The sequence below is a fragment of the Meriones unguiculatus genome, chromosome 1 (genome assembly GCF_030254825.1).
Source record: "Meriones unguiculatus strain TT.TT164.6M chromosome 1, Bangor_MerUng_6.1, whole genome shotgun sequence".
NCBI lineage: Eukaryota > Metazoa > Chordata > Mammalia > Rodentia > Muridae > Meriones > Meriones unguiculatus.
Genome location: NC_083349.1, coordinates 193383844 through 193402189, shown reverse-complemented (window position 1 = coordinate 193402189; position 18346 = coordinate 193383844). Strand labels below are relative to the sequence as shown.

Genomic DNA, 18346 nt, shown 5'->3' with positions numbered 1-18346 from the left:
CTGCTATATTCAAAATGCCTAAAACTCCTCATATACAGTAAGCTCTCAATAGATATTTGCTGGAAGATCAAGCGCTAAATAGGAAGAATTGATTGCTGCTTTTGCTCCCCAGTCCAGCTCAGTTTCCTGGCTTGTTGCCTGGATCCTTCTCAAACAAACAGAAGCGTGAGGTGTGGACCCAAGCGCCCCACCTGTCTGCTTTCAGACTGGGCTCAGGACGGCACTGAGAACAGAAGAGGGTAGGGGCTCAACCTGGAAGTCTGACCCTGGCCGGAGCCATGAACTTCAGAGGTCCTGACCCCTACCTCCCTGCCTCCCTGTTGAGCCAGAGACTGAAAGCAGAAGAGAAGACACTGGATCTGGAGTTTGAGATCTTGAGTGTGGGATTTAACGAGGAAGGCAGATACACCCTGAGGCTGTCCGCCGAGAACCCGCTACAGGCAGGCTCCAGTGCTGGGGTGCAGCTGCAAGTCAATGATGGGGACCCGCTCCCAGCTTGCTCTGCTGTCACTGATGTCATTGAACAGCAGGATCTTGGACAGAGCCTCACCTTCACAAGGAACAAATTTATCTTTACTTTGCCCAAAGGTACAAAGTGAACTGAGGGGTTGAGGGAAGGAGGGTTCCTGGAACTTCTGCTCTGGACCTTGTCAGGACTCTGTGGAGCTCCAGAGGAATTGGGACAGCCAGAGGCAGGGTTCTAGACAGGCTCTGCCTGTGTGACTTTGTGACCTTAGGCAAATGGTGGCCCTGTCAAAGCTCCTGCTTCCTTCAGTGTGACATGGGATGCTGACACTGTTCTCTTAGAGGGCAAAGGTGAGGACATACTAAAAAGGCAGTATGAATTTAATAGAAGCAATCCCAAAGCACGTTTAGACTCAGGCAGTAAACATTACATAAAATAATGCTAGAAGCCCTTACAGTGCCTGCTGATTATAGGAATGGAGAATGGACAAACATGGATGGATAGAAGATTCTGGTCTTGCCTTCTGGGAACTTCCAGACTGGGTACAAAGAGACAGGACTTTTAAGTCAAAACTAGTTAAGTGATCTGGAAGATTCAGGCTTTGACTGAGGACTTCCCAGGCAAGATTCCTAGTGAAAGTCTCAGGCTATGGTCAGCTAAACTCTTCCCTGGTTCAGAGTGGTGTCAGGACGCAGAAAGATCCTGTAGGCTATAAACCTCTTCACTCTGGTGGGCTCACATGACAGGTAAAGGGAAGGATCCTTGGATGAGGCCTGAGAAAAGCCACCCCAAGAGAACTTTTAGCTAAGCCCACTTGGGTTCAGCTCAGGTTGCCCCAGGGCCCTGGCTGTTCATCTCACCCTCTGGAAGAGGGAAGGAGACCCTCTTCAAGGCTGTGTTCTCCACCCAGGGTTCTGCAAGAACGATGGGCAGAGTGATGCCCACCTGCGTGTGGAGGCACTGAGGCTGGACGGATCCTCGGGACAGGCGGCCCAGAGGGTAGGTGAGGCCATCTTCCCCATCTACCCACGACCAGATGAGCCCCGGATGAACCTCGCAGCACCAGAGCACGAAGACCTGTACCGCTATTGCGGCAATCTGGCTCTTCTCCGAGCCAGCAAGGACCCCACGGCCCGCCACTGTGGGAGCCTGGCCTACAGTGTGGCTTTCCACGTGCACAGGGCCCCTAGGTCCTCTGTCTCAAACTGCCTTCTGGAGCCCAGCCAGCCAGAGCTGACGTCACTACACCCAGAGCTACAGGTGGGTATGCCTGGGTCCCAGCCTGCCACACAGCCTCTTGTAAAACTGCCTGTCTTCAGACCTACAGTCCCCAACCTCGGTCTCCTACATTCCCAGCAGACTTCATGGGAGGTCCTGAGTGACAAGGCAGAAGTCTTTTCAGTGAGCCTGTCCAGCACCAAAAGTGACCAGGAGAGGTTGAGCTGGGAACCAGGACCCTGGCAGCCTCAGGCTCAGGTGAGGGGTTCCAGTCCTTCTGTGGCAGGGTCCAGCACTATAGCCATGCATCCAGGCACCATGTCCAGTTGAGAATTCACAGAGCAAGCTGTTGTTCGCTTCACAGGTGGAGAAAGCACCTGTGAAATCAGGGTTCTGGATTCCACTAAATCTCAGCACTTATTGGAAACCTCAGAACACGGCAGCGTGTGAACCCAAGGCTGGGTCAGCCCTTAAGCACGGAGTGTCACTAGATACAATACAGTTGGATATAATGGGGGTGTTACACGTGGTCCTCAAGGCTGGCAGGAATGCTCTGAAGCGGGAGAGGACGCTCAGGCAAAGCTTTCTCAGAAGATGTGTCATTTGAGAGGAGTCATTTCTTCCTCTTCACTCATCTATTTACTCCTCCATCCATATTTGGCTGTTCCAGACCCACACTAGGTGTGTGAGATTGGGGGGGAGGTGCTTTGGAGCTTAAGGAAGAAGGTTCCTAGGGTGAGGTCTAGTAAAAGCTAGCAAAGAGAAGAAGGCAGTTCAGCGGGCACTAGGGCAGCAAGCTGAGGTGGCGCTCAAAAGGCACAGCACTTCTGCCAGGCCTCCATTCTCTCTCTCTCTCTCTCTCTCTCTCTCTCTCTCTCTCTCTCTCTCTCTCAGATGTCACTGAGTAGAGCCAGGGAAGTAGGCTGAGTTGGTCATGGAAAGGTTCAATGGGGGAAGAAGTGGGAGGAACTGAAGCACTCATGGCAAATAGTAGAGGTGGGTATTTCAGAGCCAAAAGAAAGAAAAGAACAGGAGAGTCTGTGAGGAAGGGATTTTAGGCAATGTAAGCAGGCAGCATGTGACAGGGACCCAGAAACATCTGCTCTTGTTCAGATCTCCTGGCCTAACATGCCCCGCTCTGACCTTTGTCCATTCATTTAACACTCCCAAGTCAGTGAACACACCTTTCTGATCCTGTGCTCATCTCCATTCTGCCCTGGGAATGGAGCTAAGTCTGCGAATGAGATGGGCAGCCTCGGTGAGTCTGAAAGCTCTGTTCTGAGCCTGGGCCCTGCCCCTCTGTCTGAGGAGGAGGCTCGGAACTCAGGAACAAGCAGTCCCTGCTCTTTGTGTCCCAGCATGTCCTGGCCAGCCTGAGCCATGTGGACAGTGTACTCAGGCTACAGTATAAAAAGTGGGTGAAGGAGGTTGGAACTGTTGGGGGAGGGGCTGGTGAGATGGCTGCTTCGACCTCAGCAGCTCTAATTTCTGTTATTTAAAGCCATCATCTCTGCGCCATACTCCCTCTTAAAGTGTCAGATGTCTGCTTCTACCAAGACAAGAAAATAGCTTTCAAGGGAGAGGAAAATCGCTCCCCTTAGGGGAGGGTGGGGGTCAGCAATCACAGCCTGATGACAGTGCCAGAGCCCACAGACAATAAAGGGTTTCTTATGAACACGGGACATGCTTCTACTTAGACAGACTCAGCCCAGTAGCTCAGCCTAGGGAAGGCAGGCTCCTGTCCCTATTGTCACTTGGAGGCTCAGGCAGGGCACAAATGGCAAATGAGGCCCTTTGCTCTTTGGACCTGTAGCCTAGAACTATAGGGACCCTCACAGTCATGCTGTCTCCCTGCCTTGTGAACGGGGACAGGAAGTCCAGATAAGAGGATTTCATAAGGAAGAGGGGACTTTTCCCAGGAGAGAGGGCTTCCCTGGCTTTCTAGTTGGCAAGGGCAGAGGAGAAAGGGAGCTGGGAAGAAGTAGGCAGTGAATGGGAGGAATAAAAGGGACAAGAGAGAATTTTATTTTGGGGTTCCAGTGCAACTTCACCAAAATTCAGTTCAAGTCCAGGAACATATTTCTGGGCTCCAGAAGCAAAAGCTTCAGTTCAAAGCCATTTCTTCCCCAGCATGGATTTCATTCATCCCGACCTGTTCCCGGCCCTCTGGGAAGCAGGTGTCTCGACAACCCATTCAATTTAGAACGCTAGTTTCAAGAGTGCTTTTTGCCTTGCATAGCATGTGCCATTTTTTTCTCAAGCCATAACAGATGAAGGTCGTGCTTTGAGGCAAAAGAACAATGGGGTGACGGCAGGCAGGCATCTAACGGGCTGCAGGGACAGGACTCAGTGTGACTATCTGCTGACTGGCTTTGCTTCCTAGCCACAGGTCCCTTGGCTCTACATGCCACACCAAATACAACCCCTCTGAGTTAGTATTTTCCACTGGGTGGGGCCAGTTAGCAGGAACTGTTCCCATGAATAATTCCAACACTGGGCAAGCCACACGCCGAGGGGGGGAGGTCCCTCAAGGGTGCCTTGACTCACAAGCTGGATCCTTGGAGCACACAGGCAGGGCCTAGCTACCTCAAGTTCCCCGCAGCCACTGGCTGTCACTTCCCAACCCGCCCACCGGACACAGGGCCTTCCTCAGATGTCTGCCTCCACCTGGTACTACCTGGATTCACTTCCTGGCAGCTTTGAGATCACATGAGTAATCTTCAGCTGTCCAAAAGAAGGCACAGTGACCAGAAAGGGGGCAGGAAGTCTGTACAGAGCTAGGCAGAGGGGACCCTGGGACGGAGGAGGTAAGTGCAGGCAAGTCTAAGCTCTGACCAGCCCACCCCCACCCCCCACCTTGGGAAGGGAAGGGAGGATGGCAGCTTTGGGCCCTGAGCCCTTGTGCCCACAGCGATTCATCACTGGTTCAGGGACGTCTTCCCACAGGCAGAGCTGTTGCGGAGGGAAACTTTGGGCTGGAAATTCCCAGGACGGACTTTCTGGAAACATGAAGTTTAATTCCTTGCTTATAGCTCCAGGGGCCACCTTGGGGATTCCTGCCATTTTGAACCTTACTTTCTTCCGGCAAGGTCCTGCGTTCCCCCGGTTCCTGAGGAAGAGGGAGGAGGGTGTGGTGAGATCGCTCCCCCAGTACCTCTTCCAGACAATCGTGGTTTTGTTTCGTGGAAATGATTCTGTTTCCCTGGAGCCTTTTAAAAGACGCTTTCAATTTTTTTTTTAATTTCTTCCATTTAAAACACCTTTTTAAAATTTTTATTTATTTATTTTTGCCCCAGAGGAGCAGAGAAAGAAAGAAGCAGCTAATAAAGCAATCACCAAATGCGAAGCACCTGGCCCTAAGCCTGTGGAGTCAAACTATGGTTCTGGCACTAACAAGCTTGGGATTTTTTATTAAGGAGAGGTGGAGGAGAGCAAGCAAGCGGCCAGGATGGAGCTGAGAGGCTAGCCTCACCTCTGCCCTCCGTCCCCCACATCCCGTGCTGTCCTCCTTCCTTTTTTCCCTCTCTCTCCCCACCCCCATTCAGCTTGTTTGTTCCTAGTCCTGATCCTGGCTAGAGCTGCAGGCCAGCACTTTCGCTGCCCCAGGAACCCACCAGCTTCAGGCCAGAGCCCTGCTTGTCTTCACTCTCCCTCTCTGAGCTGCTTTTAAATTCATTATGCCTTTTATTGCTTGCTATTGCATGTGCTATTCCCATTGCCCTGGAGACTGGAGCGGTTCAAGCGAGAGAGGCACACGATGCGGGTTTCATTAACTCCACTCTTTACTGCCCATTCACTCTCAGGGGGCTGGCCTAGAGGGGCGAGGAGGGAGGAGGCCTGGGCACCTCTTTGTTCATGCCCCCGTCCCTCGGTGCCAGCCTGCTTCCCTACCTAGTCTTCCAAAGCTTCCACCAGCTCTAGTCCTGGTAGAGAAGAATGCTGTGGCCCATTTCACAGGTTGGGAGATAGGTTTGGACAAAGGATGCTGGGACTACAAAAGGAAAGTGATGGGAGGTGCAGAAGGAGAGCACAGGTCAGAAGGGACCTGCCAGCCCTTTCCCTGGCTGGCAAGGCTGGCTCTCCAGTCTGCCCTGGACTGGGTTCCCAGAGCTGCCTCTTCTCTGCTCCTCTGGCCTCCGTCAAATCTGCGGACTGCAGCCGGGCAGCTCTGCCTTGCAAATGAGGCAGTTTTATGGGCTTTAGAAAAACACTCCAATTGTTCCCTCAATTACCCTGGAGCAGATTGAATATATTAATCTCTCTCTTAACTCGAGTTAGAGACTCAGCTGCCACCCCTCCCCCCAGCCACCAGCGCCCGTCTGCAGGCACGTGCCAAGGAGTGAGTCCCAGCCCCCACCTTCCTGGGCCTGGAGCCCCAAGCAGGTCAGTTTGGGCCCTGGCAAATGCCTCCCCCACCACACACTCACCTGACAACCCCCCTCTCTCTCTACACACACACACACACACACACACACACACACACACACACACACACACACGCTCACGGTTGGGGGAAGGGAGAGAGAGCGAGAGCCCTGTTTTACATTTCCCTATCAATTTTCATTGATTTTTTTTTTCTCCTTTACCATTATTTGAAAGAGCTTTTTTCTTGAGTAAACGTGATCACGGGCACTTCCACCCTCCCACCTCTCTTGCCACACAGGGACTGGGCGGGGTCTGAGGCACTCCCCTCAAGCCCCAGCGACAAGAGCCTCCAGCTTAAACACACTCTGCCCCAGGCAGCTGAGCCCTGCTAAAAGCTACCTGAGGTTTCCCTTTGTAGCTCGATTTTCTTTTATTTCTGAGGAACAAAAGCACTGTCAAGGCGTTCTCAGAGGGTGCTGTCACCTACACAGGGAGGGGTGTAGCCTGTCTCTATGGTGGTGAGGGTAAGGCTGGCAGAGCAGTGGAGTAGCCAGTTCTGGCCCTGGGGAGGATGGGGCAGAGAGCTCTTCCAGCCCTCCCCCATCACACACACACATACACACACACACAAGCGCCCCCAAGGGGAGAAGGCAAAGGCTGACTAGACCCATAATGGCCTGTTTCCACCCAAAGGAAACACTTCTATCCAAGGAATCCTCAGGGGACCCAAGGGTCCCCCCCCCTCCCCGAGGATAGTTATTCAACAAATATCAGTTGTGGGGGTCCAGTATTTATATACCTGCACAAGCTTGTGCCTCTTCCTCCAGCCTGCCTGATCTTCAAGCTGCCTCTACAGGCCCTCGAAGTCCTGTCATGGAGGCCCCCTGCCCTATCAGCTGCATGGACAGAGCAGCCAGCTTTCCGTGACAGGCAGGCAAATGGATCAGAATGACCTAGATGTAGGTTAAGCTCTGGTTTATCTAGGAGCATCTGGTCCTTGTAGAAGTTACAGGATTTTTTTATCCTCTTCTTCCCCACCTGTGCAATGGGTGAGAACAACCCCTGTGCCCACTCTTGCTGGGAAGATTTGAGTGAAAGTGGAATAGTACACAGTCCAGCATGCTCTGCAGCAGGCATTTCATGAAAGCGTGCTGCTTTCGCAGTGAGTGCTGCTTTCGCAGTGAGTGCACAGGGAAATCTGTGATGAACGAGGCAGATAGTCCAGGCCTCCATCTCTGCACCTAGAAAAACAAGATTGTTCCTTCTTGCCTAGCCAGCCTCCCCAAAAAGGGATGCTATGGCCTTGTGAATCCTACTGTCCCTGAGTCAGATACCACACTGCAGGGTGGAAAGGGCCAGTCTGGGTGCTAGTCTGGAAAGTGGCTCCATTAGCAGATTGCTGTAAGAGAACAGAGCAGATGGCCCTGCTGGCCCGCCTCCTCTCTGCCTCTCCCCTCTCCCACCAGCAAGGACTGCTGCTGACTCACACCTCCTGGATGCCTGCATGTTGTGTGTGTGTGTGTGTGAGAGAGAGAGAGAGAGAGAGAGAGAGAGAGAGAGAGAGAGAGGTGGCGGGAGAGACAGAGAGAGGGAGGGGGAGAGACAGAGAAGAAAAGAGAATTGGGGGAGATGGAAAGAAACGGGTGTCTATTTCTGAAGTTCTCTTAGCCAGCCCAGCCCCAGCTCCAGAGAAATGTGGACCCACCGCTCATCTCCAGCAATCGCCTGCACAGATGTTTAGGCTCACAGGAGCACACTTGCACATAGTACTTATGTATGTGCAAAAACACACCATGTCCTCTCACAAAGACAAGTTCTTGGGAAGCACACATGCCTCCACAGCTAGACCCATACCTCCTGGCTTCATCTCTGTACAGACCCCCAGAGCACAGTTTCTACCAACTAAGTGAAAGGCTTGGGGACATGGCATGTGTGATGAATGAGGTGAGATTAAAGCGCTATGTGAAGCTGATATTTAACACAACTCTGGCAGCAGATGGGGCAAGCAGCAGGGAAAGCTGACAGCCTCAATGCTTTGGTCCAATGAGGGTTGGCCTACCAGGGATCAGCACAGCTACCCTCAGCCTAGGCTGGGTCTGCAAAGCCTCATGGTCAGCGGATGCCCAGGCCAGCAGAGAACAGCCCCTTCCCGGGATAAACAAAGCATGTACATGGGTGTCCTTCCTCCATCTGACTCCCACAGCCTGCCTTATGCTACTGTGGTCCAACCTCACTTACCATAAGGTGTTAACTATTCATCCATCCATCCATCCATCCATCCACCTATCCATTCATTCATTCTAGTCACTCTCCCAAGCAGCAGATTAAGTTTTTGTGTGTCCAGCCCTTGGGGAAATGTCCAGATAGGCACAGGGGGGAAGTAGGAGGCAGTGACAGTGACACCCCAGACCAACAATATCCACGAGTGAACCCCAAGGCATCAGGTCACAGCAGAAAGGCAGCTCTGGAAAGATTCAGGAGGCTGTAGCTTTGAACCTCAGTTCATAGCTCCGTCTGAACAATTACAGCTCAGACGGACCTGTAACAGTTACAGCCTGACCTCCTTGGTCCTCATAGCCCTCAGCTGAACAATAGGCACAGTGATGTCTAGAGAGGAAGCTGTGAGACTGGGGTGAGGAGAAGGGTGAGAACTCACATGGTCTAAAACGCTCCTCACAGACATCGGGAAGATGGTTGAGCCTCAGGAATTGATGGAGCAGAAAGGAGAAGGGTTCTAAGGAAATGCTCAGAAAGAGCACTGAGTGTAGAGGCAGGATATGGAGCTGAGTAAGGGACTGGCCGGCAAGAAGAAATCCGGAAGTAGAGAATTGTAGGGATGCCTAGGGGATGGAGAGGAGGCGGCTTCTCCATGGGTTGTGCTGTGGGATTTCTGTCACTGGAGACTTCTCTGAGCCAGACTGACACAGACAGAGCTCATACCCCACTGGACGCCAACAAAGCCCATTAGAGCATCACGCTGGTCTCAGGAGGAGGGCAGGGTGGCCTTGGCAGTATTCAGTTTTTGTGGATGAAACTAAACACCAAAGGAGGCAAGGTCTTGCAGAGTCGGCAGCAAAGCCAAGATGGGACCCTGCTCTCCACAGCACATTCTGGACTTTCTGCTTTGCAGTCAGCATCAGGGGAGGAGGGAGAGGATAACCAGCTGTACCCCTGCCCGGGCAGACTCACAGCTTGCAAGCTCTTCCTCAGTCCCTTGGCGGGGGCACTAATGCTTCACTTCCTGGCCCCTGGGAAAGGAGCAGAAGGAAGTAGTTTGCTTCCTGGTGACATGACATGATATGATATGATATGATATGATATGATATGATATGATATGATATGATACCAAAACCAGCTAAGACAGGTTACCCATTGCTCATCTGGACCCACAGTGAGGGGCTCGAGGACTGGACGGTTTGGGATCAAGGCTGGGATAAAGTTGAGGTTGTCGATATGTGGAGCTCAGGACAAACCTTGTGGCTCCCTAGAATTGGCTGGTGAGATGTAGAAGGAATGTTGCATAAAAATTCCCAGCACACGGGTAAAGCCTTCCATATGCTGCCTGAAGAATGATGATGTTTTTACACCAACAAGTACCACAGTCAGACTTTAGACTCAGGCTTGACTTCCAGTTCACTGCCTCCTACTGCTCCTGTTTTCCTCCTCTGTAGAAGAACCGTAATGCCTCCCTCACATGATGACTGTAAAGAGTAAGAAAAATACTGGCTTCCCTGCAGTCGAGAAAGCCTTCTTGAAGGAGACAGGATTCTCCCAAACTCCCTGAAAAATAGACAGCTTGGAAGGTACCCTGGATTCAGCCCTGACCCCACATCTCCTTCCACCTGCAGGAAGGCAGTCTGAATTTAGTGCAGTGTTTGTTGGTCCTTGATTCTGAGCTGTGTTTGGTCTCTTAGAACTCCCAGGAAGATGAGAGTGACACAGTGAGGTGATGAAAGCATTGGCTATAGGAGGAGACACAAACTGGCTCCCTCTGGGAAGCCTAAAGAAACAGATGAGGGGCTGGAGAGATGGCTCTGAGGTTAAGAGCACTGGCTGCTTTTCCAGAGGTCCTGAGTTCAATTCCCAGCAAACACATGGTGGCTTACAACCATCTCTAATGAAATCTGATGCCCTCTTCTGGCATGCAGGTGTACAGGCAGACAGAACATTGTATACATGATAAATAAATCTTAAAAAAAGAAAGAAAGAAAGAAAGAAACAGAAGAGAACATGGTACAATTGCTCTTGGTGTCCTGAAAATTGGCTCCAAGAGCCCCTCAAAAGCCCAAACGTGTAAGTGCCCAAGTTCTTCACATAAAATGGCACAGTATTTGCATATAATCATCTTTCTGTGTATTGTCATTGTTAGCAGTAGTAGTAGCAGTGAGAGATACAGTCTTAATAAACATCCCAGGCCAGCCTCAAGCTTGTGATCCTCCTGTCTCAGCCTCCTAAGTGTTTGGCTTACGGGAATATGCACTTGCACCTGGTCTTCCTACACACTTTAACTCATCTCTATACTTCTTATAATACCTAATAGAATGCAGGTACAATGTAGACTGCTGTACTGTATTGTTCTGCAGACTCATGGCAAGGAAAACTCTATACATTCAGTACAGACAAATTTTTATTTTATTATTCTTGAGGAGCAAGAAATTGAACCCAGGCCTTTAGCACGCCAAGCACGCCAACACTGGAGACTATTTTTTTTTTTCAAATATTTTAATCTGAGATTGACTGAATCCATGGACCTGAAACCCATATATATATGGAGGCAGACTGCACTGAGTCAGGACAGTAAAGTAGAGGGGTAGGCGGTGAAGTAGTGGAAAGTTCTAGTTCTGTGACCTTCAGCTGTGGGACTGGACCTGTGCAGCTCCATTCCTGGGTCTTAAGGACTGTCAGGAAGGTATCCTGACACAGTGTAGATCCGCTGTGAAGCACACAGAAGAACACAGCAAGAGCTCAGGAAGCTGGGATCTCAGGCAGGCTGTTGGCAGATTCTGTTGGCTACGTTCTGGGTTGGGGACAGCCTGGGCAAAGACACGGGGCTCGGAAGATGGCGGTTCCTTTGGGAGACTTAGAGGTTACTCGGGGTGATGAGGGCAGGTGAGGAGCTGGTCATGGCATCGCCCCTCACTCTAGCAGAAAGCTTGCCCCAAGTCACTGCAGGCTGGATGGTGCTGAGGCCTTTGGGTGAGCAAGGCGAGTATAGACATTATTTTAATCTCCCTCTTAGAGCATAATTGCTTTCTGTCTCCTGGTGTTCCTGAAGAGACTTCCCTCCCGGCGAGATGGCTTTCTAGGCTCCTCTCTCTGCCAGGAGACAAGACAGCTGGGCCAGCTCCATGCTGCATTAACACACTGCAAATGTGATTTCATGGCCTCAAATAAGATTAGGGCCAAAAGCTCTGCTCTCTAGTGGAGGCAGCAGACAACGTGGGCAGGCATAGCCAGGGCTGAGCTGAGAGAGCCATTCTGGGCCCAGCTGCCTGAATGAGTGGCTTCCTATAACTGGAGCCCCTCAGACCTTCTGCTTTGTCCTGGCTGCAGAGCCAGCCTTAAGACTTGTCCTGGGATGGGTGCTCTGGGCTCTGTTCCCAGGTTATTTATAAGGACTTCAGTAAGGAAGGATGCTGTGATGAATGTAAATTCTTTAGTGTGGCTTCAGTGTTCTCCTCCTCTTCTTTTTTTAATAATTTATTTTAATTTTATTCTATGTGCATTGGTATGAAGGTGTCAGAATCCCTGGAACTGGAGTTACAGACAGTTGTGAGCTGCCATGTGGCTGCTGGGAATTGAACCCAGGTCCTTTGGAAAAGCAAACAGTGCTCTTAACCACTGAGCCATCTCTCAGCTGCCCTTTTTTTCTTTTTGAGACAGGGTATCTCTGTGTAGCCTTGGCTGTCCTTGAACTCACTATATAGACCAGGCTGGCTTCAAACCCGGAGATCTGCTATCCTCTGTCTCCTGAGTGCTGGGATCAAAGGCATGTGCCACCACTGTCCCGCCTCTTCCTCTTCTTAGCATGTAACCCAGCTTTGACTTAAGCATGATATTTCGCTAAGGATGACCTTGAACTTCTTCTCCTCCTTGGCTCTACCTCCCAAGTGCTGGATGACAGGCCTCTGCCACTATGCTCAGGGTTTTGCAGTGCTGAAGACAGAGCATGTGTATGCTAGGCAAGCACTCTACCAACTGAGCTACATCCCTAGCCCTGGTTTCCTTGTCTTTACAATGATCAGGCATGGTGGCGCACATCTATAATCCCAGCGCTCTGGAGGCAGAGGCAATAGAAGCACCACAAGTTCAAGGCCAGCCTGGACTATGTAAGGAGTTCTAGGCCAACCAGGGCTACATAGCAAAGGCTTGTCTCAAAACTATAACAATCATAAGCAAACAGGAATCATAGAGAGGATTAACCTATACAAAGTTATCTACACTGTTCTGTGACATACTAGGTGCACATTAAATGTCAGTCACTTTTCTGAGGTTTGCAGATGCTATCTACCCTTGTGGGGAGAGAGGCACCAAGAGAAACAGACATCACTATCCCAGGTAGAAGAGGGGAGGGAAGCATTTAATGCTGGTGATGTCACCACACTCACCAGGCACTGCTTGATACAAACTTTGTGCTGTGCTGGCCCTGGCAATATAGCTTCCCCAGGCATAGCCCCTGCCCTCCAGGAAGGCAGACCCTATCCCAGAGAAGTAAATAGTGGGCCATGAGCTCTGGAAGGCGTGTGCCTATGAGCTGTGGGTCTCATGCCATTATGGGGAAAGGAGTGGGGTCAGAGAAGCTTTGGTGGTGGTCGGCTGGGGGAAAGCCATCAGGCAGATAGAGCGGCATATACAAAGATCTCAAGGCTGAAGGGACCATTACCCGCTGAGAGGAGGCTGGAGCATGGGTATAAGGTGGAGATGGAGTGAGGGAGATGGACATTCTTGGGGATGCAGGCCAGACTGCTGGGAGTCCTGGGGCTGAGGGGACACAGAAATATGCTTAAGACTGGTTGCTCCCCAAAAGCCTCCTGCTTAGTAAACAGACACCCTCCACCTTGGCAGGACATCTCCCACCTCTGCCCCTTCCTAATGGCAGGGAATAGCAGGTAGCTTCCTCACTTACCCTTTATTCAATCGCTTGTTAACGAGTTATCGATTCTTTTAAAAGAAAAATGTTCAAAAGCCACGCTGCATCTTTAGCAAAGTGATTTATGAGTTGACAGTGGGGCCTGAGCTGCCTCAGATGAGAGCTCTGGTTACTCAACACTGAGAAGAAGCTTCCAACAGGGTAATCAATCAGGGTGCGTGCTGAGCAGATGGGAGCAGAACTAGCCAACCTGTCACTCCTGTGCCCGCTGGAGACAAAGCCAGGGCCATGGGTGCTCTCTGTCACATAAATGAGTAGAAACATGAGTGGAACCTTTTCTGGGATGCCTAGTTCCTCCTCGCCCCATTCTCTTGTCTAAAGCCCTCTGCCCCTCCACAGGAGTCAGCCTGTGCAGTCACCTAGCTGATGAGGCCGCTGAGGTTACTAAGGAGGAAGGAACTACAGCAGACCAGGGCGAAGGATGGGCCCTACAGATCCCAAGGCATCATGTACTTTGTAGCTGAAATCCCTTCTGCTCACATGCTACTGCTTAGCCTAACTGTCCTGGTTATTAGGGGCCGAGAGAACATTGAACACACCCCGATTCAGCCCAGTAGCCATTTCCTGAGGTTCCCTGAGATCCCCTTTGCATACTACAGGGCTGAGGGGAGACAGAAGTAATCTCCTGGACGGTCCACTGTTAACTGTGGCTAGCATGGCCATTAGGTCCTGTCACTGCAGCTTGCACCCACAGGCCAAAACTAGACAGCCAGGGCCACATTAATGCTACCAACCTCAGTTCAGACATCACGACACTACCTGCTGGGGTCAGGGCAAATGATCTCTTAGCACCAGGAAGTGGTGGCCTCCTCCACTTGCCATGCCACTCTGCTCAGATTAGCCTCCAAGGCACAGCAGCTTGCTTCCCAGTCACAGAGCCACCTTCCTGCCCTCATTAAGCGTGGCTGAGGGGTGGGTTCAATATTAGAGGGCTTGCCTACCATGCCCAGGGTCAGTCCACAGCACAAAACAGTAAGAACAAAAACAACCCAAGATACTTGTATCTGATCTTAACCCTGTGTAACCTGGTTTCCAAAGAGAACTAAGGAGAATTCAATTCCTTCTCCCAAAAGAAACAGGCAGGCCACAGGGGCTTGCTGGGGATGCTCACAGAACTCCAGCCAGCCAGCCTGGATTCAAATCCCAGCTTTATCTCAGAGCCAGGGGCCTTAGGCAGGTCCATTTCCTCAGAGCACCTGTCTCTTGTGACAAAGAGAATGACAAAAGTTGTTTCCAAGGATCAGAATGTGAGGCTCAACTGAGACAGTGTGCTTAGAGCTGCTGGCCAGAGCCCCACCTCATAGTCACTGTTCGTTAAATGCTGGGGTGTACAAAGGTGCCAGGGTAGGGTGGTGATGATTGTAGGATGTCAGGTGAGGGCACAGGCCTATGAGGGCTCAAACAGCAGCTGCCTCGGGTTTTAAAAGAACAAGATGGGGGTTGTCATATCAAGCAGCCTTGTGACTGCAGACCTGAAGGGAACATGAACTTAGCCCAAAGGACATCTTTCCCGGGACAGCAGCCTGGGTGACCTTGGGTGGAAAGACACACCCCACAAAGGGGATGGGTTTTCACATCTCAGCAGGCACCTCAAGGAAGCCCAACCCAGCTGGAACCCAGTGCGGTCATAGCCGAGAATCATCTACTGAGGCACAGAACAGGGAGGAAAAGAAGAAAGGATCAAGGGTCCAAATGATGTACACCTACATCCTAAGTGGCAATGGCAGAGAGACTCAAACTGCCTTGAAAGATGCTCGCCTGCCCTCCTGCCAAGCTGTTGAGGAGGTGGTCCATTCTGTCTTCAGGTTCTTTGGTGTGAGGGAACAGGAGGCCTTACAAAGGGATCCAACAGTCCACCCCCTCCCAAAAAGACGGTAGGGAGAAGACTGGAGAGGCAGAACATTCTTACAGGATGTTCCTAGCACAGTATGACTACAGGCACTTAAGCACAGACTCAGACAGCACTTTAGTAGAAAGTGTGAACCAGCTTTACACAGCCGTGTTGAAATCCAGGATCTCCACAGAAACCCACAGCCTCACACTCATAGGTGATGCGAGGTCACGTCAGCCCCTGGAGGCTTAGCCAGCTGGCTGTGGAATCAACACCATGTCAGAGCATGGGGTCTTTGCACAGTCTCATGTCTTTCAACCATCAAGGGAGCACCTACTGTATACACCAGCAGGGCTGGAAGAAGTCAATGCTGTAAGGGAACTTCCTGAGTTAACAGCTATCAAAATAAAAACCTAGCGGCATGTCCGGGTCCCAAGCCCTCTTTCCACGATCATTAAACAAGTGTAAGGTATAAGGGCTGCCCCAAAGCCGCCCAAACTCAGGCAGGTGTCCTCACGCACAGAGGAGGCTGCTTGGGAGGGGGGTTCCTGGCGAGACCCCACAGATCAGGAAAGCGGGTTGTGTTGCTGTGGCCATGGGAACGGGCCTGGGAGTGGAACGGGATGGGCCAGGGTATCTGGGAGGGCAGGATGGCCGAGCGCTGGGTTAGTGTGTGGCTAGTGTCTGCAGGCATTTGTTACTTCTCTAACTCAGATGTGTCTGCCAGAAAAAGCCAAGTCCAAGCTTGAGTGAGAACTTAAGAAGCTCTCTCTTTACCTCACCCATCCCCTGTAGGGGCCCTGATTCCTCACTGCATGAGGAAGGGGACTAAAGCCCAGGGAGAGTTCATATTTTACCTACAATCACACAGCCACGAGTGGTCATTTGCTACAAAAATCCCGGCCTGTGTTTCCCACCTCATCCAACCCTGCGGCTCAGCAGAAGGGGAAAGGAACGGAGAGAGCTGTGGAGTCGAGTTCTAAGGAGAGAAGGGAGGCCTAGCTGGAGCCTCCAAGCAAGAGAGACACTTTGCTGGACTTGTACAGGTAGACTGTCCCTGGGACTGGGGAGACCGAAGCAGGAAACGAGCCTGCCTTTGAACCACATCCGGCTACCTGAGCCCTCTTGTTGCCCAGTGTGTCCACCGCCCTCTTCTGGCCTCTGCAAGCAATGCGGTACCCAGACATACATGCCGAAAATGCACATTAATGTAAATAAGCAATTCTTCTCTTAAAAGAAAAAAAGTAACACCAGTAATGTTTCAGTCCTTTCTCCATTCTCCCCCGCCCATAGTCCTACCACCCTCCGAGGAGAAAGCACCCCCTTGAGATTTGTAAGGGTTATGTTGTGTGCTTTATGTATGTGGACACTCATGGGGTGCACGAGGTGGGGTTGCATGTCAGTACTTGTACACGTGGAAGCCAGAGGTTGATGTCAGGCCAGAGGTGGGCTCTCTCGCTGCCACGCCCTGGTTTTTACATGGCTACTGGGATCTGAACTCAGGTCTCCGTGCTCACAAGGCGAGCACCTTACTGACCGAGTGCTCTCCCAGCCCTGTGTTTATCGCTAGGCAGAAGACTCTAAGAGGCTGGATGGCAACTGATAGGATGTTATTGCAACGTGGTGATTGGGTCTCCTGCACTGCAATGGGAACAATGGGGGCTGGGCACGAAGTGTGGCTAGCTGGGCACAGTCACCAGGAACAGGACGGCTGGGACCGGTCAACAGGCAGTTCTGGGGAAAAAGAGGAGGGCTTCCAACTCCACCCTGTTGGGCTGCATCTGTGTGACTGATTCTGTCCTGTGATGTCATACAGTGTTGCCTAGGTGATCCAGCTGAATGGAAAACTCTGTACTTTCCCATGACTGGGCAGAACAAGGATCACCCCAGGTCACCATCCTGACGGTGCCAAGAATCAATTCCATAACCCCCTGCTTAGCTAGCCAGGGCCCTAATATCCCAAGGCACCTCCACCCACAGAATCTCTCACTTCTGAGAAAGATCCAGATTGCATTCACCCACTCAGACTTCCCCTACGCAGTCCAGGCCCCCAAACCCAGTGTGTGGCACCCATCAGACCACGCCGATGGGCAAAGACTCCGGGCACCTGGGCCAGCTGACTGGCCAGGCTCATGACTGACCCCTGCCCATGCCCAGGGCTGACACCAACCCCCAAGACTGCTAAGTGAACACTTCTTCCCCCAAGAGGATGGGACGACAAAAGACACAGGTGAGGCTGGGGCAGGGTCCGTTGCCGCTGCAGGATAGCATCCTTGTTCTCTGACAAAAGTGTTCCTTCTCTGGGCTTCAGTCGTTGCTGTGGTGTGAGTGGTCCTGAGGAGCAGTCCTGTTCTGAGGCTCTCAGAGACAAAACACAGCGTCCTCAAAGGTGGTTGCTGACTTGGCCCGCCCTTGCCTGAAAGCCCTCTGATGTTGTTGCCTGAACGGATAGTCCCCTGACCCCTCTTTCTCCTCATCCTTGTCCTCACCTTGAACATAGATCCGATGTTTTGCAAAGAAGACATTTTGGGGGAGTCTGTTTTTATCACCACTCTATCTCCAACACTCAGAACGGTGCATGGGACAAAGTAGGTGCTCAATAAATAAGAGTTGTGAGATAAGAGCAAGAACCTACCAGGGGAGGAGGCTCCCACCATGGGTTCCTGGAATCCAACTCGGGTCATCAGGCTTACACAGCAAAGGCTGAGGCAGCTCACTTACACATTCGTTGTTCTGTGACACAATCTCATGGAGCCCAAGCTGGCCTCAAACTGGAGGAGCTGAAGGTGACCTTGAACTTGTGGTCATTTTGATAATACCAGGAGGGATCAGAGCGGTGACATGCCAGCAGTTTGGCATAAGGGCTTGCTCACCTCTCACTTTAATTCAGTAGCAAAACCAAGCCTGTGACTGTGTCGTTTATCCATAAGGACAGACCAGAGGCAGCGGGCTCTTTCTAAGGATGCCCTTTCTACAGTATCGTGTATTCATATGTCTTTGATGAGCATATGCATGTACGTATGTGCATGTGTGTGCGTGAGTGTGCATGATGCATGCATGCACAGAGGCCAGAGACAGACGTCAAGTGTTTTCCTTTGTCAACCCCCTCATATTTTTTGAGTCAGAGTCTCTCACTGAACCTGGAGCTTACTGATTTGCTAGACTGGCCAGTGAGCTCTAGGGAGCCAGGATGCCCTTCTACATCCTCCACTCCCAATCCTGCCAGCGCTGAAACCACAGAGTCAGGCTGCCGTGTGCCCAGAGTTTATGTGGGTGTTGGGGATCTGAATTTAGCCCCCTCCTCATTCTGCACAAG

The 18346-nt window shown here is 51.5% G+C and overlaps 1 protein-coding gene across 1 annotated transcript in view; it reads left to right on the top strand.

Annotated features, from left to right (window-relative positions):
- Positions 1-219: 219 nt before the first annotated feature.
- The window catches only part of Ccdc33 (coiled-coil domain containing 33), a 92399-nt gene continuing 74272 nt past the window's right edge, over positions 220-18346 (top strand). Inside the window, 3 exon segments of the mRNA XM_060374823.1 lie at positions 220-588; positions 1377-1726; positions 1826-1942. Coding sequence (XP_060230806.1) covers positions 279-588; positions 1377-1726; positions 1826-1942 — 777 coding nt within the window. The 5' untranslated portion in view covers positions 220-278.